The 22,417-nt window shown below is 54.4% G+C and overlaps 2 protein-coding genes across 3 annotated transcripts in view; one reads left to right on the top strand and one right to left on the bottom strand.

Annotated features, from left to right (window-relative positions):
- The window catches only part of LOC127044473 (sphingomyelin phosphodiesterase 3-like), a 29,300-nt gene extending 15,880 nt beyond the window's left edge, over positions 1-13,420 (top strand). The window contains exons 2-8 of one of the 2 annotated variants that reach the window (XM_050939408.1): positions 5,442-6,415; positions 7,719-7,812; positions 9,366-9,506; positions 10,004-10,093; positions 10,454-10,517; positions 11,085-11,241; positions 13,233-13,420. In XM_050939408.1, the coding sequence (XP_050795365.1) occupies positions 5,609-6,415; positions 7,719-7,812; positions 9,366-9,506; positions 10,004-10,093; positions 10,454-10,517; positions 11,085-11,241; positions 13,233-13,328 (1,449 nt within the window). In that variant the 5' untranslated portion in view covers positions 5,442-5,608 and the 3' untranslated portion in view covers positions 13,329-13,420. Of the gene's footprint in view, positions 1-5,441; positions 6,416-7,718; positions 7,813-9,365; positions 9,507-10,003; positions 10,094-10,453; positions 10,518-11,084; positions 11,242-11,965; positions 12,855-13,232 lie in introns of those variants that run through there. The other variant, XM_050939407.1, reaches the window with a different exon arrangement.
- The window catches only part of OPLAH (5-oxoprolinase, ATP-hydrolysing), a 214,496-nt gene that overhangs the window by 52,900 nt on the left and 139,179 nt on the right, over positions 1-22,417 (bottom strand). The gene's annotated exons all lie outside the window — the stretch shown is intronic.

Here is a 22,417-nt window from a genome sequence, read left to right as displayed (position 1 = left end):
TGTTCACCCCAGCATGGCCACTGGGATGATCATGGGCTAAGCTTAAGAGCTTCCCCCGGTACTTAGTTGGAACCACCAACTGTTTTTGCGGCTGCCATTCTTCCCGGTGTCCACCAGAAAGAATTTCCTTGTACAAAAGTCCTTGGTCTATAACAAACCGGGATCGATTAGAAGAGCTGAGAGGCGGTGGGGTGCTCCGTGCCGCCGCCCAAGCTTTCTGAAGGCTGTCATCCGCTTCCTGCTCAGTCTGGAACTGTTCCCTTGAGTCTGGGGTCACCAGTTCTTCCTCAGACTGTGGACTTGGGCTTGGTCCCTCTGGAAGCGATGTAGGTGATGGGGTTGTTTCCGTTGCTGGTGAACCGCTCTCCGCTGGTGCACCTGAGGGTATTTGAGGCTCTGGCTGAGCCTTTTGGGTATGGCTGTCTTTTGCTTCTGCCAGTTTTGGCTCGCTGGCGCCCTCTGGCGTTGAGTTTGAAGATGTAGTTGCACTTGCTGGTGCTGGTTGCTGTTCCAGTTCCGGGCCTGGGACTGGAGATGCTGTGGCTGTTTCAGTGGTAGGCATGGAATCCGGGTCCACTACCTCTGTCTGGGTCTCTGGTAACACAGACGGGGCCTCTGTGGACGGTTCAGGAACAGGAATGGGTCTGGAAGCTTGCCTGGTTTGGCTACGTGTAACCATTCCCACTCTCTTGGCCCGCCTCACCTGGTTGGCCAAGTCTTCCCCCAGTAGCATGGGGATAGGATAATTGTCATAGACTGCAAAAGTCCACATTCCTGACCAGCCTTTATACTGGACAGGCAGTTGAGCTGTAGGCAAGTCTACAGCTTGTGACATGAAGGGGTAAATTGTAACTTTGGCCTTTGGGTTGATGAATTTGGGGTCAACGAAGGATTGGTGGATAGCTGACACTTGTGCCCCCGTGTCTCTCCACGCAGTAACCTTCTTTCCGCCCACTCTCAAATTTTCCCTTCGCTCCAAGGGTATTTGAGAGGCATCCGGGCCTGGGGATCTTTGGTGTGATGGTGGTGTAATGAATTGCACTCGCATGGTGTTCTTGGGACAGTTGGCCTTGATATGTCCCAGTTCATTACACTTAAAGCATCTTCCATCTGATGGGTCACTGGGCCGAGGTGAGTTACTGGAGACTGGTGAGGTTGAAGGGTAGGGTATCTGTGGCTTTACTTGGGTGGTATGTGGGGTCTTTGGCTGTCCTCGGTGGTAGGGTTTATGGTCTGTGTGCCCCCTGGGGTAATCGTTCCCCTTGACAGTAGCTTTTTTGCTTTCTGCCAGTTCCATCCATTTGGCTCCAATCTCCCCCGCCTCAGCGATATTCTTGGGGTTTCCATCTTGTATGTACCGCGTGATGTCTTCAGGAACACCATCCAAGAACTGCTCCATTTGTATGAGGAGGTTCAGTTCTTCCAAGGTTTGAATGTTGTTTCCTGTTAGCCAGGCCTCATAGTTTTTTGCAATGTAGTAGGCGTGTTTGGGAAATGACTCCTCTGGTTTCCACTTTTGGTTTCTGAAACGCCGACGGGCATGATCTGGGGTTATCCCCATCCTGTATCTGGCCTTGGTTTGAAAAAGTTTATAGTCATTCATTTGGTGCTTAGGCATTTCAGCTGCCACCTCTGCTAAAGGTCCACTGAGCTGTGACCTCAATTCTACCATGTACTGGTCTTCGGGAATGCTGTACCCAAGACAGGCTCTTTCAAAATTTTCCAAGAAGGCCTCGGTGTCATCACCTGCCTTGTAGGTGGGAAATTTCCTGTGCTGTGGAGCAATAATGGGCGCCGGGTTGTTAGGGTTGGCTGGCACATGCAGCCCAGCTTTTGCCAACTCCAGTTCATGTTTTCTCTGTTTTTCCTTCTCTTCATTCTCTTTTTGTTGTTTTTCCATTTCTTTTTGTTGTTTTTCCATTTCTTTTTGGTGCTTTTCCATTTCTCGGCGGTGGGCCACCTCTTCTTCTTCTAGTTTTCTTTTGTGTGCTGCCTCTTGGGCTGCCTGTTCTCTTTGGAAGGCTGCCTCTTTGATCTGTTCTTCTCTTTCTTTCATCTCCATCTCTTTTTGTTTTATTTCCAGTTGTCGCCTGTGTTCAGCTTCTTTGATTTGCTCTTCGGCGTCAATTTTTGCCTTAGAAGTCATGATTCCTGTTTTCTTGTGTTGGGGTGCCCTCCGGTGTTTATCTTCTGCACTGCAGGTTCTCTGTTGCCTCCTGAAGTCTGCCTAGCAACAGTGCCTTTAGCTAATTTTCCTTTTCTCTCTCTAGCTAATGTTCAATGAAGGGAAACCAGAAAAACCACTTTATTTGCATGCCTATAAGTGCTGGTACTTGACTCCTAATGGGAGGGCTATTGCATGACAAAAGACCCTTAACATGCAAGCCACAAACTGCGAGAGAGAGCAGAAAAAAAAATTCTCTCTGGTTCCCTTTTAAAACCAACTGCTTCTCTCTGCTAAAAAGCCCTTAGCAGAGAAAAGAAAAATATAATATTTCTACTGGCTTCTGGGTTCTGTCTATCTCCCACCAGCTGCCACTCATGTAATAACCTTAGTCCCAGATTTGGACCTTAGCGTCCAAAATATGGGGGTTAGCATGAAAACCTCCAAGCTTAGTTACCAGCTTGGACCTGGTACCTGCTGCCACCACCCAAAAAATTAGAGTGTTTTGGGGCACTCTGGTCCCTCTGAAAAACCTTCCCTGGGGACCCCAAGACCCAAATCCCTTGAGTCTCACAACCAAGGGAAATAATCCTTTTTCCCTTCCCCCCTCCAGGTGCTCCTGGAGAGATACACAGACACCAGCTCTGTGAATCCAAACAGAGTGAATCTCCCTCTCTGTTCCCAATCCTGGAAACAAAAAGTACTTTCCTATTCCCCCAGAGGGAATGCAACATCAGGCTAGCAATCCAACACACAGATCTCCCCGATTCCTTCCTCCCACCAATTCCCTGGTGAGTACAGACTCAATTTCCCTGAAGTAAAGAAAAACTCCAACAGGTCTTAAAAGAAAGCTTTATATAAAAAGAAAGAAAAATAAGTACAAATGTTCTCTCTGTATTAGATGATACAACACAGGGTCAATTGCTTAAAAGAATATTGAATAAACAGCCTTATTCCAAAAGAATACAAATCAAAGCACTCCAGCACTTATATTCATGCAAATACCAAAGAAAAGAAACCATAGAACTTACTATCTGATCTCTTTGTCCTTACACTTAGAAACAGAAGACTAGAAAGTAGAACTACTTCTCCAAAGCTCAGAGAAAGCAGGCAGCCAGAAAACAAAGACAAAAACACTCAGTTCCCTCCACCCAAAGTTGAAAAAATCCGGTTTCCTGATTGGTCCTCTGGTCAGGTGCTTCAGGTGAAAGAGACATTAACCCTTAGCTATCTGTTTATGACACCTTCCTAATGGCCCATTCAGGCTGTTTGCTACTGTCTGGTGGGCGTTCGCCAAGTGAAAATACAATTGGAATTATTACATAGTCCCTATTCCTAACTTCAGATACAGAAATGAAACATGCGTACAAACTGGACAATCACATTCGGTAAATCAGAACCTTTCCAATGACACCTCACGTGACCCATCCTGCATAAAACGTATCTTAGTTCTGCCACATTCATGTCATAAGCGTATCTCTGTGAAGAATATGGGGCATACGGTCATAGCTTGTCAGGTCATTGCTTAAGACAGGGACTCTCATCTTTGGTCCTTGATGACATCCAATAGTCAGGGGTGGCTCCAGGCACCAGTGCTCCAAGTGCGTGCCTGGGGCAGCAAGCCACGGGGGGCGCCCTGCCGGTCACCGCTAGGGCGACAGGCAGGGTGGCCTTCGGCGGCTTGCCTGCGGAGGGACCAGCGGACCCTCCATGCATGGGGCAGCAAAATATCTAGAGCCGCCCCTGCCAATAGTTCAGGTTTTTAATCCAACCAGCACTTACTAGTTTGTTTTAAAATATGCACTGCTTAATATTGCATATGAAACACTTGCATATATTTGAAAATGTAGAAAACACCCATAAATATTTAAATAAATTGTATTCTATTAGTGTTTAACAGTGCAATTAATCGCATGATTGATCACGATTAATTTTTTAATTGCTTGACCGCCCTAAAATTAAATAATTAAAATGAAACACAACTAAACAATACATTAAATGAACGTAAACTAGAGTAATGAAATTGAATGTAATTAATTTGAAGCTAATAAACCCTAGATAAAGGATTCAGATTCCACATTTCTTTTATCAGAGGGTAGCCGTGTTAGTCTGGATCTGTAAAAGCAGCAAAGAATCCTGTGGCACCTTATAGACTAACAGACGTTTTGGAGCATGAGCTTTCGTGGGTGAATACATGCATCTGAGGAAGTGGGTATTCACCCACGAAAGCTCATGCTCCAAAACGTCTGTTAGTCTATAAGGTGCCACAGGATTCTTTGCTGCTTTTACACATTTCTTTTAATATCTAATTTGTTTTCACATTTTATTCATGTGCTTAATATATTGCCTTGTGGCCCCCTGTGCTGTTTTTATAACTTCTTTTGGTGGCTCAAACTTGAAACATGGCTCAGAATTTGCCAGCCTTACTTGGGTAATAGAGGACAGTGCCCCATCCAGTCCAACGCTTGGGCTGAATGGTGTCTTATTCTTTCAAACAAGACTGAACACTCTCTCTTCTCCTGCATGCTGGGTGGGGATCTCTTAGCAATGTCAAAAGCCTGAGTGGTCTTCTCAGATTCCCAGTACTGGGAATGCTCTGGCTGCGCAAAAGAACTTTTGTTTTGCAAAAGGACTAATGTCCCCCCCTTGCTCTTCCAACTTCCCTGCAATCATGGGCAGTGGGTATCACAGGGCGGGGGACGCTGAGCCTCCCCCAACAGCCTTGTGTGGCCCTGCCCACGCTCCGCCCCCAGACCCCCTCCTGCTTCCCATCAGCGCTTGGCACTCTTCCTCTGTGGTCGGGCTGGGGCTGGGGCTAGGGGGGGCCGGCCTGCAGCCAGGGAGTCCGGCGGCTGGAGCTGGTGCTCATGGCAGCCAGCGCTGGGCAGGGCTGGTGGGGGCTAAGGGTTGTGCCGCCCAAGCGCCTGGGGCTCTGCGACTGGAGTAACTTGGGCAGCCCAGGACTGGGGCAGGATTGGGGCGGTGACTCTGGCGGAGGAAGGGGGTGGGACCTTGGGCAGAAGGGGTGGGCCAAGCCGGGGATTAGCTTCCATCAGCCGGCAGTTCACGCGCCACCTATGCACACAGCATGGTTTGGGACCAACCTACAAACACTGTCTCCTTCAAAAATATTTTAAATCTTTCTGTATTTACTCAAAGTGAGTGTGAGAAGCCTAGGAATGTGTGTGAGAGGGAGCTAGTCTGCCAATGAGAGTCTCACAGCCGGTGAGTGAGACCTCACATGTCTGAAACTTTCCTGTCCGTTCTCTCCCTGCAGCACCTCCCCGGATGCAAAGCCGGCCGGGATCAGCAGCTCCTCCCAGCCCTGCAGGACCCCGGGGCCGTGCATTGGAACCCCCAGGGCGTGGCGAGGTCTGACCGGAGCCCCCGGGAAGCAGGTGGAGCAGGAACGCCCGGGCTCCCCTGCCCCTGGTGCCATGCAGCATGGTCCTGCGGGAGTCTCCGTTCCCGAACCGGCTCCTGAGCGGCCTGTACAGCCTGGGCCAGTACCTGCTGTTCCCCAGCTACTGGGCCGCTGACTGCCTCCTCGACCTCACGGAGACCACAGCGGAGCGGCAGCAGCGTCGGTGCTGCCGCTGCTGCCCGCTGCAGGCACTGGTCACCGGCCCCTTGCTGCTGCTGCTCCTCATCCTCTCCATGCCCAGCGCCCTCCTGGGCCTGCTGCTGTGGCTCCCCATGCAGGCTGCCCGCAGGCCCTTCGCCTACAAACACAACGTGCTCTCGCGCCACCCAGAGGTGTGGGAGCTGCCGGGCACAGGCAAGGTCTTCAGCTTCGTCAGCGCCAACGTGTGCCTCCTGCCCAACGGCCTGGCCAAGAACAGCAACCTGGGACAGATGAAGCAGCGGGCGGCCCGCATCGGCCAGCGCCTCACGCATGGGGAGGCCAGCACCAGCTTCGCCAGCCCCAGGAGCAGCCAGTTCGACAGGGAGAGAGGGGCTGGGCCTGGGGAGATCTCGGTGCCCTTCCCGCCGGACGTGGACTTTGTGTGCCTGCAGGAGGTGTTTGACCAGCGGGCGGGCGCCCACCTGTGCCAGCTGCTGAGCCCCTTCTACGAGCACATCGTGTACGACGTGGGCGCCTACGGGCTGCAGGGCTGTTGTACTCTCAAGGTGCTCAGCAGCGGGCTCTTCCTGGCCAGCCGCTACCCCGTGCTGGCCGCCCAGTACCGCTGCTACCCCAATGGTATCCGTGAGGACGCGCTGTCTGCCAAGGGGCTGCTGTCCGTGCAGGTCAGGAACTGCTCCAGCTGCGGGGTGCCCAGGGCCCTCTACCTCCTTGGGCCTGGCGTGGCCTCTCCCTTGGCAGCCTGAAGGGGGCGCTGCAGGGCGGCGTGGGGCATTCGCTCCCTGCCCTGCTCAGCGCAGTGCTGCATCTGCGGACGTGCCACCGCTCCCTGCAGGGCGCCGGGCCTGCTTGGGCAGAGATGGGCCTGGGTGGCGGAGTGGGTTACAGCAGGGAACTGGAAATCAGGACTCCTGGAGTCTCTTCCTGGCTCCGCCCTGGAGTCCCTGAGTGACCCTGGGCCCTCTTCCTTTTCCCAGTGTGTCCTGGCGTCCCAGCTGAGGGGAGGCCCTGAGTCTGAGCCCCTGTGTTCACATGTGCACCATTCAACCGGTGACCCCTGCGTGCAGGGGAATGGTTACCCTGCGGCCCCCTGCACCCCATGGACAGAGGAGGGACGATGCCCTGCCCCCTCAGCCTCGCCCCATCCACAGGAAGGAACAAATAGCTGGTTCCCAGCTGTCCCCCAAGCAGCAGCTGCCTGCATCTGTCCCAAATCTCAGGATCCCCAGACAGTGGGTGGCGGGTGCAGGGCCCCCTGATGCTCTTGCTCAGCCTGTGGGGGGGATGCCCCTCGGGCAGTGCCTGTGGCTGGAGCTTGACGGCTCCGGGAGCCCTGGCTGGGGAAGTGGGTGTCTGCAGCCCAGCAGGGACAGGGCCTGTCGGGGCGCAGGCGCTTCGGGAACGACCCTGCCAGGAGAGCAGCGAGAGCCCTTGGCAGCGGGGCTGGGAGCCAGCAGGCTGGCTGAGGGGGCTCAGCCTCTGACAACGGGTCCCTGACCCTGCTGCCGCCCCGGCCACTCACTCCCCCTTAGCCAGGCCTGGAAACACCTGCCCCAGCGTGGGATGGAAACTGCTCTGTGTGCCCAGGGCTTTGCCTCCGTCCAGCACTGGGAACAGTCACCCAGGGAGCGTCGCCCAGCTCTGCAGCAGTCTCTCCGGGGCAGCCTGGGGCTCGCAGGGCTCGTGCGACCGCTCACAACCGGCCACATGGACATGGCCTGGGACCTCAGCCAGACAATAAGGGCTGAGTCCAGGGCACCCGTGGGTGACAGACATGTGGGTACATGAACCGCGGGGGAGTCATCTGCTCCCAGCTCCTGGCCATGCCCTGCACTGACAACTGAAACTGACCCTCCTTCCCCACGCTCTGCCTTGCCCTGGCCAGATGCCTGCACCCCCCGCGATGGGGCCGTGCGGTGCGGGGCCTGCCAGCTCGTAACAGGCAATGTTTCCATGTGTGCGCGCTAGGTGCAGCTGGGGGCAGCACACGGGCAGCGGATTGTGGGCTACCTGAACTGCACACACCTGCATGCTCCAGCCGGTCACAGTATGTGTTATGGAGGTGAGTCAGGGGCTCTCACCCATGGGGGCTAGGGAGGGAGAAAACAGCCTGTCCGGACTGTGACATTCCCCTGGTGTTATCTGGCCCAGTGATCGGCTGGGTCACTCCAATCCTTGACTCTGGGAGGCAGCCTTACCCTGCTCTGCTGTGAGAACCCCCCTCCTGGGCTGGTCACGCACAGCCTCTGGCATGTCAGCTGCTCCTTGGATTGTGGACACTAGCCAATATCTCCAGTCCCAGATACACCCTAGGAACCTCCGTCTTGCAGTGTCCAGTTAATGCCCGTTGGACGCTGCAAGCTTATATGAGTTCGTCAATTTAATAGAGAAATTGATCTGTACCAGGCTTGTTATCCCAAGGGGAGTCTCTGCCACACTTCAAACCAAACACACTGCTTCGGGTAGAATAAACACACAGATTTATTAACTGTAAAGATAGATTTTAAATGATTATTAGTCAAAGCACAACAAGTCAGATTTGGTCAAATGAAATAAAAGCAAAGCACATTCTGAGCTGATCTTAACACTTCCAATGTCCTTACAAACTTAGATGCTTCTCACCACCGGCTCTGGTTGCCCTTCAGCCAGGCTCTCCCTTTGATCAGCGGTTCAGTCGCTTGCTGTGGTGTCTGTAGATGCAGGTGGAAGTGAGAAAGGGAGGATGGCAAATGTCTCTCCCTTTTATCATGTCCCCTTTCTTCCCTCTTTGCTTTGCCCCCTCCTTTGAGTCAGGTGAGCATTACCTCATTGCAGTCCCAAACTGACCAAGGGAACCGGGAGGAAGGGGCGTGACTCACTCGAGAGTCCAACAGATCCTTTGTTGCTCCCTAGCCAGTGTCCTTTGTTCCTGTGAGGCTGGGCTGGGTCTGTCCCATACATGCCCTGATGAGGTGTGAACTGCCCCCTGCTCTTGGAGAGCTTTTGCCTGGGCCTGTTTAGAGCCATGAGGACACATTTTCAGCCTCGTAACTACATACATGAAATTACAACCTATAACATCTCTATAACAACACTGCTCAGTGCATCATGAGCCTTCCAAAGACACCCGACATGACAAACTCTGCATTGGATCCCACACAATCATATTATAAGGATGAACACGGGGGTGCAGGGTGTTCCCCCAAGGTACGGAGCATCACATGGACACTCAGGCCCCCCATTCCCCATTGTGCTTCTGGAAACAACTCAGCCTCAGACCTCTCCCTGCCGCGGGCTTGGTGCTGGTGCTGGGTTGGCACCTGGACACTTGGTCCTCTGATTTGGCCCCAGCTCCTTTTGCTTGCCTCCCTAGCCCTGCCTTGCAGGGCCCCCTGCAAATGAGGGGGGAACACCTGTCCCCTGGGCTGGGCTGAGGTCCCAGCACTGACCCTCCAGAAAGGAGCCAAGGCTTCCCTGACTCCAGGGTCTCCAGTGGCAGCGGAGGGGACCCCATGAGTGGTGGGTAGGGGGGGTGCTGGCTTCCTGCCCTGGGGCTCCTGGATCCATGGCTGGGTGATCCCTGAGTGGGAGCCCTGTATGGGTTGCAGCCAGTAACAGAGCCCTGTCCGCTGCCAGCTCATGCACAGATCCGCTGCGACCAACTCACCATGGGGCTGTCCTGGGTACAGCTGTTCCAGGACACCCATGCGCAACGTGGGGATGTCGTCGCCTTCGACGTGTTCTGCGGGGACTTCAACTTCGACAACTGCTCCTCAGGTGGGGCCTGGCCCAGGGGAGGGCCCATGGGGATTGTGGGGGGAAGCCCATGGAAATGGGCAGGGATCCCATGGGGATTGATGGGGAGGAAAGCAGCCTGGCGGGGTGGCCAGGTGTTGTGGAGTCACAGAGTCTGCTTGGTGCACAGCCTGTAACCCATCCCTTGGAAGTGACCCCTCCAGCATGCTGTACCCCAAGGGTTCACACACTTCCCCATGGAAGGCCCATGGCCTCTGACACTCCAGGGCTGGCTTGTCAGGCCCCAGTGATCCTGGCTTGCTCCGTGGCTCCCTGCAGTGAATCCAGGCACACTTGTGTCTCCTGCACTCTTCCAGGAGCAACAAAGTATAGAGGGAAACTGAGGCACATATCAGAATCAAAAATATGACAGAAAATTTCCATCACACAAGGAGCGGAGGGAGAGAGGGTGCCTGGAAGGTAGGGGGAGAGGAGAGGGAGGGGCAGATGGGCCCATTCACTCTGCCGGCTCTTTCCAGGGGATGAATTGGAGCAGACTCATGAGATCTTCCGCCAGTACCAAGACCCATGCCGAGTGGGGCCCAGGCAGGACCGGCCCTGGGCCATAGGTACGTGTCTGGCCGGCCCAGTGCCCGGTGCAGCCTTGCTGCCTTCTCTGTCTCAGTTCCGCGGAGCCAGGACCCTGTCTGGGGCTGCAGATAAACATCTAGATCCAAATCCTCACAGGGACCCAGCCTTTGGGAGCTCAGGGTGAGACACTGGGGGTCAGGGAGTCAGAGGCCCTGCTAGCCCAGGCCTGCCCCCCAGCTCTGCCCATGCCCCTCCCAACCCAGAGCCCCCTGCTGTCCCAGCCCTGCTGCCCCTCGCCCCCCAGATCTCTGCTGAGGTACCCATGGCTGAAGGAAGATTTTGGAGTGGGGCAAATGGCAGAGTAGGGGAGGCTCTAACTGCTGCTCACATCCCTGCAGGCACCCTGCTGAACTACCTGCATATCCACGAGGAGGCCGTGTCGACCCCAGAGAAGCTGAAAAGGTAACGGCTGCACCCACGGGTTCCAGAGCGAGGGAAGAGCAGTCGGGGCCCTGCAGATTTCGGGGGCTGCGGGAGGGGGAAGCGTCCAGGGATTCTGCAGGTTCCGGAGTGAGGGAGGAGGAGTCCAGGGCCCTGCAGGTTCTGGGTGCTGCGGGAAGGGGAAGCATCTGGGGGGTTCTGCAGGTTCCAGAGCGAGGGAGGAGGAGTCCGGGGCCCTGCAGGTTCTGGGCGCTGCGGGAGGGGGAAGCGTCCAGGAGTTCTGCAGGTTCCGGAGCAAGGGAGGAGGAGTGCAGGGCCCTGCAGGTTCCAAGCGCAGTGGGAGGGGGAAGCTTCCAGGGGTTCTGCAGGTTCCGGAGCATGCTGGAGGCAGAGGGATTTACAGCCTAGTTCAAGGCAGGCTCTGCCCATGGCCCCACACAGGTTAATGGGACACTGGGGGCTACCCTCTGCATAGCCCTTCCCTGCAGCCCAGGTGTGACTAGCCCCCTACACAGAGCCCCGCTCCTGCTCCCCTGCCACTTGGCCCCCTCGGCCCACCCTGCTGATGGCTCCCCGTGCGCCCCGCAGGACCCTGGAGCAAGAGGAGGGCAGACGGACGTACCTGGCAGGTCCCATCCTGCAGGACGGCCGCCCCGACCCCTCGGCAGCAGGAAGCCCCTGGGAAGGGCGCCGCATCGACTACATCCTGTACCGCGAGCACCCCACCACCATCAGCCTGACAACGGTGAGTTCCCAGAGGGGCCCGTGGAGCGAAGAGCAGGCCCCAAGCCCAAGGGTGCAGGAGAGCTCCCAGCCAGGGACGCTGGGCCCAGGGCAGGGGGTTTCAGCTGAGACCCGGCTCAGGGGCCAGCTGCTGGGGGCTGGTAGGGCCCCGGGGGCCCGTACTGGGGAGGTGGTTGGGGCTGGGAGCCGCACTCGCTACGTCGGCTCCTTCGGGGGCTCTCAGCAGCTCCCACGCTCGGGGGGCTTGGTGGTACGGTGCCGTGGGGCCAGGCGGCAGGGAGCTGGCCTCACTGAATCGCTGCCCCAGGGGCGGGGGATGCAAAGAGCTACTCAGCACGGACCGGGGCTCCCTGGAAGGGTCCGAGCCTGGGGGCCTGGACGCCTGGGTTCTCTGCTGGCTCTGACTGTGATGTGCTGCGAGATGCTGGCTGGGACCTCAGCCCAGCTCTGGGCTGTTTCCTGCCCTGCAGCGGGGGAAGGAGCCTGGCCTGGCCATGGCCAGAAAGGGGTAGCGAGCTGTGTCAGTGCTCAGCCTTGATTGAGGGGAGGCTGCAGCTCATGGAGACTACGAGTCCCAGCCTGCAGCGCTCTGGCTTAGCCAGACCTGGTGCATTGCATGCTGGGATCTGTAGTCTATGGGGACCCTGCCCCTGCATTCTGCAGGGGGTTGGGGGAGCAGGGAGCTTGCTGTGCTCCTGACACTGCTGTCCCCTTGCTTTGCCCAGGAGGTGGAGAAGTTTTCCTTCATCACCCAGCTGGCCGGCTGCTCGGACCACGTGGCTGTGGGGCTGCGGCTGCTCCTGAACCCTGTGCCGCAGTGACAGCAGCGAGTGTGAACCCCGGTGTAACGATGCGGCCTCTGGTCGGACACAACTGAGAATATCAGTTCCGGACAAATTACTTAGAGTAGGGCAGTTACAGCCCAAAGCTGGGGTGGGGGTCATTTATAAAGTAAGGCAAACCAAACCAGCCAGAGAGGACTTCGGTTTACGCCACTAGCTAATCATAAGTTACACAAGCAATTCCCTTAGACACTCCAGTTCCCCATTATCACCACCAGCAGCCACTTCTTATGGGGATGACTAGTTATGAAAACCAACATCCCAGCAAAAGAAAAAAGAGTCTCCTGATCCCAAAGGACCAAGCCCCAGACCCAGGTCAAAATACAAGTCAGATCTTACCCCCAAATCACGCTGTTGCCAATCCTTTAGAATCTAAAATCTAAAGGTTTATTCATAAAAAGAAAGAAATATAGATGAGAGTTAAAGGTGGTTGAATGGAATCAATTACATACAGTAATGGCAAAGTTTTTGGTTCAGGCTTGTAGCAGTGATGGAATAAACTGCAGGTTCAAATCAAGTCTCTGGAACATCCCCCGCTGGGATGGCTCATTCAGCCCTTTGTTTAGAGCTTCAGTTTGTAGCAAAGTTCCTCCAGAGGTAAGAAGCAGGATTGAAGACAAAATGGAGGGGTTTCCAAGGCCTTTTATATCCTCTGCCATGTGGAAGGACACTCCTTTGTTCTTCCTGTGGAAAATCACAGCAATCAGGTGGAGTTTGGAGGCACATGGGCAAGTCACGTGGCCATGCATGACTCAGTTCTTTACAGGGAGAGCTGCCACATGGTACCTTGAATGCCAAGCTGCTCACATGGTACCTTGAACGTTCCCAGGAAGACTCTTCTTATGTGGATTGGAGTCTCCCAAGGTCCATTGTCAGTTAAGTGTTTCTTGATTGGGCACTTAATCTGAAGAGTCCCTTCTCGATAAACTGGCCAAATGGTTCACTGGTGCTACTTAGAATTAAACACACTGAGATACAAGTACAGAGCCAATATTCATAACTTCAAATACAAAAATTATACACACGTAGAGACAGCATAACCATAACTAGAAAATTACAACCTTCTATAGACACCTTATTTGACCTCCTTTGTACAAGATTTGGTGCAACTGTAGGACCTTGGTTGCAACAATGATTTATATGGTCACAGGAGGTGGAGAAGTTTTCCTTCATCACCCAGCTGGCCGGCTGCTCGGACCACGTGGCTGTCGGGCTGCAGCTGCTCCTGAACCCTGCACCACAGTGACAGCAGCGAGTGTGAACTCCGGTGTCGGGGCGGAAGGTTGATGGAGAGTTCTCATTATGGTGGGACTGGGCAGGGCCCTTCCCCTCCCCCTCCTTTTGCCCCCCCCCCCAACTCAGACAGTCCACTCTTGGCTGGATGGGGCTGGCTAGACCAAAGAACTAGAGTTAGGGTGGGGCTAGAGTCGCCCCCAGGGGCTCTGCTGGTCCTATGGGAGGTGGGTCTGTGCTGGCCAGGAGGCCCAGGGCAGGAGACATGCTTGTCCTCTGTGTCCCCTCGGGCTGGTGAGGCCCAGCAACCATGGGTCTGGGCTCGGGACCTGCGGGGGTCACTGGGGTGTGGAGCCACCTCAATTTTCGCTATGTGGGGCAGGGTTAACTAGGTGCGGGGAACGTTGGGGCTGACCACAAGTTACCTTGGCCTGTTATTACAGGATGGTCCACGTGGCGCTAGTAGTGAACTGGCTTTGTTCACTGACTGGCTTAAAGAAGTAAAGAGAGAAGCTGGGCCCAGGAGTGTTAAGTGTGGGAATAGAAAGCAATAGTGTTTCCTGTCAGAGCCTGCTTGTGGCTGAATACGCCCCTTGAGAAAGAGATGATGATAAAAACGGCTAAGAGAATTGCTTTAGATGAACAGTCTCACCTACGGACCTTGGCCTTGTGGGTGCCCAGGAACTCCCCACGCTGGAGCAGCGCCTGCTACGAGCCCTCAAGGACAAGGCTGGTTGGTCTGGGACTGTGCATAGCAGAAGGAGTGTAAGCATTGATTCTTGCTTGCCTGCTGGAAAGCACTGATTTAGTAACACGTGAAGACTGGGAAGCTTATTATACTTTGGCAATAAAACCGATTATACTTGTACACCTGGTGTGGCTTCACTGAGTGTATCTGAGCCCCCCCATCTTTGGCCCGACAGGGAAAAAGGTGGTTTACTCTTTGCAGAAATCCAGGTGTAACTGACACCAGGCTGTTGGGGGTAGGGGGTGTGGGGGACAGGCAGGGGATATGAGGGGGTTGGAAATGGGGGGTGACATTGAGCCACAAAGGTTAAGTAGCTAGCAGACAAAATAACCCAAATTTAACCTTTAAAGGCATGTTAGAGAAGTATGTAAATGGTAATTGTGGCTATTCCTTATAAACAGCAACAGAGCCATGGGAAACAAACTAGGGCTTTGAAATGCAGACCTGTATTGTTAGAGAATTAGAGATAATACTAATTGTATGTGTTTGCTGATATCTTGAACAGAGGGTTCCTGTCTGTCACTATATTCTATTGCATCAGGGATCAAAAAGGGGACAGTAACAGTTAGATGAAAGTTGGGTGTAATAATTTCATTGTCTATGTTTCTCTTTGAAGTCTGTAGTAAACTGTCAATGAACTGCTCACTGGAGAATTACCTTGTGCTGGTGAATGCAACTAGATACCTGTGTATACATAGGAAATAGGTAATTCTACTTCAAAGCCACAAGGCTTCACCCAAGGACTGCATGCTGTCAAGAGGCATCAATAGCCTGCCAGAGAACTGTAAAAAGAACTCAAGGGCCCTGATCCTGGGTCTCAGATCTGCTTATGCTTCGTCAGGGGCTATCTGAGTCACAAGACTGAGGTCCCCAGCTGCAGTCTGGGTCCCCCTGATATTGGACATTGGACTGAACCTATGGTCTAGTTCTGAAAGGATTCTGGGCACCTCTGAGCTCACCGGCTTTGCTATGAAACTGCCCTAAGAACTCGATTCTAGCCTGTATGTAGAATGATCTTTTAACCAGTACTCTCTTTTCTTCAATAAACGTTAGTGTCGTTAACAAGAACTGGCTGTAACGTGTATTTGGGTAAGAGCTGAACTATTCATTAACCTGGGAGGTGATGTGTCCAACCCTTTGGGATTGGAAGAACTTTTTATAAGATTTTTAGCACTCCTCATCCTATCTGACATGGCTGGGGCAGTGGGGAACCCAAGGCTGGGTCGCTCCAGGGGAAGTGTGTTGGCTCCTGGGTCACCAGTAAGATATTATAGAAGCTGTTTCTTTGCTGATTGGATGAATCTGAGCATTAGAATAACCCACCAGTTTGGGGATCATCTGCCCCATTCTTTACAGTTTGCCCTGATTGAGTAATCTCAGGCTTGTCTACACTACCCGCCAGATCGGCGGGCCCTGATCGATCCAGCGGGGGGCCAATTTATCGCATCTAGTATCGACACGATAAATCGACCCCGAGCACTCTCCCTTCGACTCCGGTACTCCACCAGAACGAAGAGAGCAAGCAGAGTCGATGTGAGAGCGTCAGCTGTCGACTTACTGCGGTGAAGACACTGCGGTAAGTAGATTTAAGTAGGTTGACTTCAGCTACGCTATTCATGTAGCTGAAGTTGCGTAACTTAGGTCGACCCCACGCGATAGTGTAGACAAGCCCTCAGTGTGGCCCCTTTGGGACCCCGGTCACAGGGGGATGGGCAGGGTATGTGGGGAGAATGTGAGGGGCAAACAGAGGAAGGTGAGCAGGACAGACAAGGTATTGGGGGTCAGGCAGTGGGCAGGGTCAGACCTGCCAATCACCCAGCCCCCCTGCAGTGCAACTGCCCCCTCATGTGCTGGGCTGTAAGCTGCTGGAGCTGTGGGGGGACAGGAGCCCAGGGAGTTACGTGTTTGACAAATGGGGGCGGGAACCATAATGGGGGAGCAGCAGCTTTGGTCAGGCAGCACTTACCGTATGCCCCCCCATCCCCCAGCAACCTGATCCCCCAGCAACCATCCCCCTGTGACGGGTTCTATCACAGAGACCCCCTTGGGACTGCCCCCTGATGTGCTGAGACTACCTCTGAGCCCATTTTCCCTGACAGCTTGGGACTTCAGTACCCTGTCTTGTTGAGCCAGACACACTAGCCTGCTGCAACACAGACCCAGGTCTGAACTACACCTCCAAAGCTGAAGACTTTAACCGAAAACTGCTCAGCAGGTCACTTATCTCCAGCACCCAGACACCCAGCTCCCAATGGGATCCAAACCCCAAATAAATCCGTTTTACTCTGTATACAGCTTATACAGGGTAAACTCATAAATTGTCCACCCTCTATAACACTGATAGAGAGAGATGCACAGCTGTTTGCTCCCCCAGGTATTGATCACTTACTCTGGGTTAATTAATAAACAAAAGTGATTTTATTAAGTATAAAAAATAGAATTTACGTGGTTTTAAGTAATAACAGACAGAACAAAGTAAGTTACCAAGCAAAATAAAACAAAACACACAAGTCTAAGCTGAATACATTAAGAAACTGTTTACAGGTAAATCTCACCCTCAGAGATGGTCCAATAAGCTTCTTTCACAGACTAGACTGCTTCCTAGTCTGGGCCCATTCTTTCCCCTGGTACAGCCCTTGTTCCAGCTCAGGTGGTAACTGGGGGATTTCTCATGACTGCAACCCCCTTTGTTCTGTTCCACCCCCTTTTATGGCTTTGGCACAAGGCGGGAATCTTTTGTCTCTCTGGGTCCCCACCCCTCCTTCTAAATGGAAAGGCACCAGGTTTAAGATGGATTCCAGTACCAGGTGACATGGTCACATGTCCTGTGAGACCCCTCCAAGCCTCCATTCTTTCCAGCCTGACTCACAGGAACGCTTGCAAGTAAACAGAGCCATTTACAACCAATTGTTCTAGTTGATAGAAGCCATCAAGATTCTAAATCACCATTAATGGCCCACGCTTTGCATAATTACAATAGGCCCTCAGAGTTATATTTCATATTTCTAGTTTCGGATACAAGAGTGGTACATTTATACAAATAGGATGAACACCCTCAGTAGATTATACGCTTTGTAATACCTTACAAGAGACCTTTTGCACGAATCATATTCCAGTTACATTATATTCACACTCATTAGCATATTTTCATAAAATCATATGGAGTGCAATGTCACACCCCCACTGTCCCAAAGATCAGCCTCCCCATAGCAACTAACCCCCTGACAACCAGAGTCCCCTCTCCCCATTCAGGGCTCTGCCCTCCACCACCCCGGAGGTGCACAAGCTTGCAGTCCAGCTGGGGGATGAGGAGGTGGGGCAGGGCCAGGCAGCACTGGTTTGGGCCTGGGCCCCACCCCAGCACTGGACCCCCTCAATACCCCAGAGGCCCGCCCCATTGGGTCAGGTCAGGCCCCTACCCTCCACAGTCACATCCAGGCCCCGATGTCAGGTTAGAGGCCCCTTTTCTGGAACCCTGGGTGCCCCCTTGTCGCCCCCTATTCCAGCTGCACCTGGGCCCCACAGATCAGGGGCAGGGGGCACGGCCTCCTCCCCACAGTGGGAGCTGAAGCCTGCCTGCAGAAACAAGCTTAGGCCCAGGCCAATGTGTCCCTGTGGCCTGCGAGGCCATCGGCCTGCCCTCCTGGCCCTATGGAGGGTCCTGGGGAGCCATTGCCCTGCTGTCCCAGCCGTATGGAGGATCCTGTGGGTTCCACAGCTGGGCCACGCCCCTCCTCAACACTTAACAAAAGGGGTGAGAGGAGATGGGTCCCAGGGAGGGCAGAGAACTGGGGGCCACATCCTACCTGGGCCCCTGTAATAGGGCTTATTGGGGCATTACCCCCCCAGGGGTGTGGGAAGAATCAACTCCCGCATCCCTGTCCCCTTCACACCCCCTCATCCCTTTCTCGAGGGGCAGCCTCCCTGTGACAGGGTGGACTAGGCCCAGAGGTCCCCTCCTGGAGGTCTCAGGGTCCTGCACACCCCGTCCCAGAGAGGAGCCCAAGATAAGTCCTCCAAGTGGCCTAACGTGGCTTCAGGGGAAGCAGCCGATCAGAGGGGCTGCAGGAGTGGCCAATCAGGGGCCAGAAGGGCCATATGAGAAGCTGCAGCAGAGGCAAAGTCAGTCAGTTGCCTCCTGGAGCTGGAAGAGGGAGATCTGTGCTCTTGGCTGGCTGAGCGAGCAACAGCGGACAGGGACTGGGGGAGCTAAGAAGGATCTCCTGGCTGGCTACAGGGACTGAGCCAGGACTGCGCTCAGGGAGGGCTGCAGGAAGATGGTGTCCCCAGGAAGGAAGCCCCATAGGTTTGCCAGGACAAGGTAAAGGCTGTAGACCCTGGAAGGGGTTTGCTCTGTTCCACCTACAGACAGTATGTGACTTGCCTGAAGGGCTGACTTGCTGAGGACCCCCTGAAGAAACCATTGACCAAGGGTGCACTTGTGAGAGGCGGGTGCCAGCCCATTACAGCACCACAAAGTGAGAGGTGGCAGGCACATGCACTCAACTAAGAGGGTGCTCGTGATAGGTGGGTGCCAACTCTGTTACATGCCCCTAACTGCTGCACTGAATCTCTGATGCGGTGCCTGGCTCACCAACATGATCCGGGCCATGGAGCTGCAGGTCTGGGAGTGCTAGTGCCAGCAGTAACACTGCATCTCCTTGTGACAGGGATCCACAAAACACTGATTGATGCCTGTGAGCGCCTAAGCACACCCAGCACCTCGGTGTTCAGGGTAAAAGTCCCCTGAGCGCCTCTGGCTCTGCCCCGGGTATGGCTGCTGCCCTCTGGGCACCTGTACACATACCCAGACAAGCAGTAGCGTGAGCCACAACCCAGGGAAGAGCAGGACTCAGTGCCCATGGTGCATGCAAGGCCTGACCCAGTAGGTGTGTGGTCCTGGCACCGACCAGGCGGGGTCCTATTCAAAATCCAGCTGGCAAAGGAGGAGCTGCTGGTGCCGCACACCTTACAGCTTTGACCCCAGTGGCTAGGGAAAGGCGGGAGCCCTTGGGTCAATCCCAGCTCACTGCCAAAGGGGGAGGGAAGAGTTGAACAGGGGTCTCCCACCCCCCAGAGACATCTCTGAGCTATGGGAGACTGTGTGAAGCTCCCTCAATCCTGAAGCGAAGGGCTTAGGATGGGGCCAGTCACTCCCAGTGTGTGCTGCCAGGGGGCGGGGGTCCAGGAGCTCTCAGCACTGGGAGCTGTATATATTCATGTATTTTATTATTATTACACATTTACAATCTGTATTACTGTATAATAACCCCAACTATACAAACTCTCACTCAATTGGAAAAACAAGTGGGAGCCATTAGAGTAAAACTGGAGATTAAGAGATTTATAACTGAGGTCCTCCAAAAAGCAGGTGGGAACTACTATTGGGGTGCTCACCTACTGCTCCTTGTATCTTACATGTCATGTCGCACCCTGCTGGGTTGGTGGGTAGATACAAACTGTGTGTGTTACTGGGGATATCCATGTGGTGTGGCACCAGGAAAACGCTACGTTATGATTAGTCCAGACCAAGTTGGAAATTGAAATGAGTTTATTAAAAGTGATTTGAAATGAACTTGTGGGGCAGATTGTAGATAGGACCCTCCTGTGACGCATTGCCAGCCGGGAAACCCCTCAAGGATGTGGGAGCCAAAGACGGGTAAGATCCTTGAAAAGACAGGGACAACCTAAGACAGGCCGAGGAGCTGGATCTAACCGCAAACACAGCCGTGGAATGGAGACTGAGCTAACTGCACAGGGCATCCTAGGGGCTGTCAATCAAGGAGTCTGCTGGGAGACCTTTGTGGCTCTGCACACGTACAGAATGGCCTCCTGGCCTGAGGAGCACAGGACAGCTCCTGGTGTGATTGGGACTCAGGTGAAGGTTGCTAGTCCTCTGCCTAGCACTAGGGTTACCAGGCGTTTGGTTTTCGAGCGAACGCTCAGTCAAAAAGGGACCCTGGTGGCTCTGCTGGGCCATTAGAAGTCCAGTCAGTGGCACAGCGGGGGTCTGGGCTAAGGGATGCTCCCTGCCTGCCCTAACTTTGCACAGATCCTGGAAGCAGCTGCCAGGTCCTTGCAGCCCCTAGGCCAGGGGTCCCCAATGCGGTGCTCGCGGGTGCCATGGTGCCCGCAGGGTCGTCTAAATGCACCCACATCCTGGCCGGCGGTCGAGCATCCGCCGAAATTCTACAGCATTTTGGAGGATGCTCGACCGCTGCCATGGTCCTTCATCTGGCGCCCGCCAGACGAAAAGGTTGGGGACCACTGCCCTAGCCACATGGGTGGCCAAGGAGGCTCCATGCGCTGCCACCCCCTGGCAGGTCCCATTCGCCCTGAACCGTGACCAATGGGAACTGCAGCGGCAGTGCCTGTGAGCAGTAGGGCAGTGCATGGAGCCTCCCTGGCTGCCCATGTGCCTAGGGCTGCAGGGACCTGGTGGTTTCTTCCTGGGAGCCACGGTAAGCACTGCTGGGACCCCGCATCCTGAACCCCCTTCTGAACCCTAACCCCCTGCCCCAGCACGGTGTCCCTTCCTGCCCCCAAACTCCCTCCTGGAGCCCACAGTCCCAAATGGAGTCCAAACCCGCCTCCCAACAGTCTGTCCCAGCCCTGAGCCCCCTCCTGCACCCCAAACCCCTCATCCCTGGCCCCACCCCAAAGCTTGCACCCCCAGCTGAAGCCCGCACTCCAGCCCGGTGAAAGTGAGTGAGGGTGGGGGATAGCAAGTGCCGGAGGGAAGGGGGACAGAGTGAGTGGGGGTGGACCCTCGGAGAAGGGGCGGGGCACTGGTTTGGTTTTGTGCCATTAGAAAGTTGGCAACCCTACCTAGCACCAGTTTCTTACCTTTCCCGGCAACAGGTTTTGAGCTGGTAACCTGTTTCTCTGCATTGACTGGTCCATTGATAATGTACATCTTTTGTATATTGCTACCAATTCTTTAGCCATCTGACTGATTGTGGTTGTTCCACTGATTCTGCCTGACCCCCAGCGCTTCAATGCTTATGGGTTTATTCTCATTTCTTCAGTAAAGTTTATTATTTAAAATACTCACTGAAGATTCTGAATTCGGCTATCAGAGCAGGTGGGCAGCAGGAGGAATGTGCAAAGGGGCACTAGTGCCTGGGAGGGGAAAGGCCTGGCAGAATGTGGGGCTGAACCCTCCACTGCTGGCAGATGGTCTCTGCAGGAATGGATGCCAGCCAGTGTCCAGTCTTCTCTCTCAGTCCCAGGCTTTTGTCTCTTTTCATGAGCGGGGCATTGCATCAACTTCAGCTCAGCCCTGCTGGGCCCTGTCCAGAGTCCGTCCTCAGCTCTGATTCTCTCTGGCAGTGCTCACGCCTGCCTTTTGTCAGACTGTAATCATGGGGCTGTGCTGACAGATCTCTGCTCTTCTCAGTGTCGACTGAGCCAACCCGAGACCTCCCCACCCCATGGGACGTTTCACCTCCCGGAGATTTGAAACCCAATGTTCTGTGTCACCTCATGCTACCGTTTCCCCACGCAATCACCATGACAACCAGCGAGTTCCGCATTTTTGGGAGAGACCCCACACCCCCCTTTGGTGACGGGTGGGGCAGAGGGTCGGCTGCAGAGGTGATATCAGGAGTGCTGGAACCTAAGTAGAAGTGTGTGTGTGGCGGTGGGGGGGGGGAACGAGACCCTCTTCCCTCTCTTTGGTCCCACCATTACCAGATTTGCCTGTTACTTTGGGGTACATTCATTTATTAGGGTTACTCTTGGGGGGGGTCTGTTCTCTATCCATGTGCTGCTTATGCCACCGGTGTTCTCATAGGGAGCTCTACTTCTCCTTGCTGCAAGTTCCCTCCCAGTGGAGCGATTCTGCAGGACCTAGGCTCCCCCAGGCTGGGTTCTTCCAGCCCCAGAGTCAGACGAACACACACACACACATTACCAGAGCGCATCTGAGAGGACCAGGTTAATCACACTCCCAAGCCGACCCTTTCCATGTCCCTGCACTCAGCAGGTTGGGTCAAACAGCACCTCCAAGCCGTCACCCTCATGTGCCACGGGCACCGCACCGGAATGGAGCCCGCCTGAGCAGGCTGGGTCGAGCAGCACTTCCACGCTGCCACCGTCATGTGCCCCTGGACTCAGCAGACTGGGTGGAGCAGCACGTCCACGCTGCCACTCTCATATGTCCCAGGTTCAGCACGTCCCTATCCCCACTCTCATGTTACAATTGTTCTGGCAGTAACCCACTTGGTGAGCAAACCCCACAGGATTTTGAGCGCTGCAGGGATCTTTAGCTTAGGTACGAGGAGTGTTGCTGCAGAGTGAATGAGGAAGCCAAAAAACACCTATGGGGGGTGTGGGAGAGAGAGAAGCAACCA

The sequence above is a fragment of the Gopherus flavomarginatus genome, chromosome 2 (genome assembly GCF_025201925.1).
Source record: "Gopherus flavomarginatus isolate rGopFla2 chromosome 2, rGopFla2.mat.asm, whole genome shotgun sequence".
NCBI classification, from domain to species: Eukaryota; Metazoa; Chordata; order Testudines; family Testudinidae; genus Gopherus; species Gopherus flavomarginatus.
The sequence above is the reverse complement of the archived record's forward strand: the minus strand, read 5'-3'. Positions and strand labels throughout refer to the sequence as shown.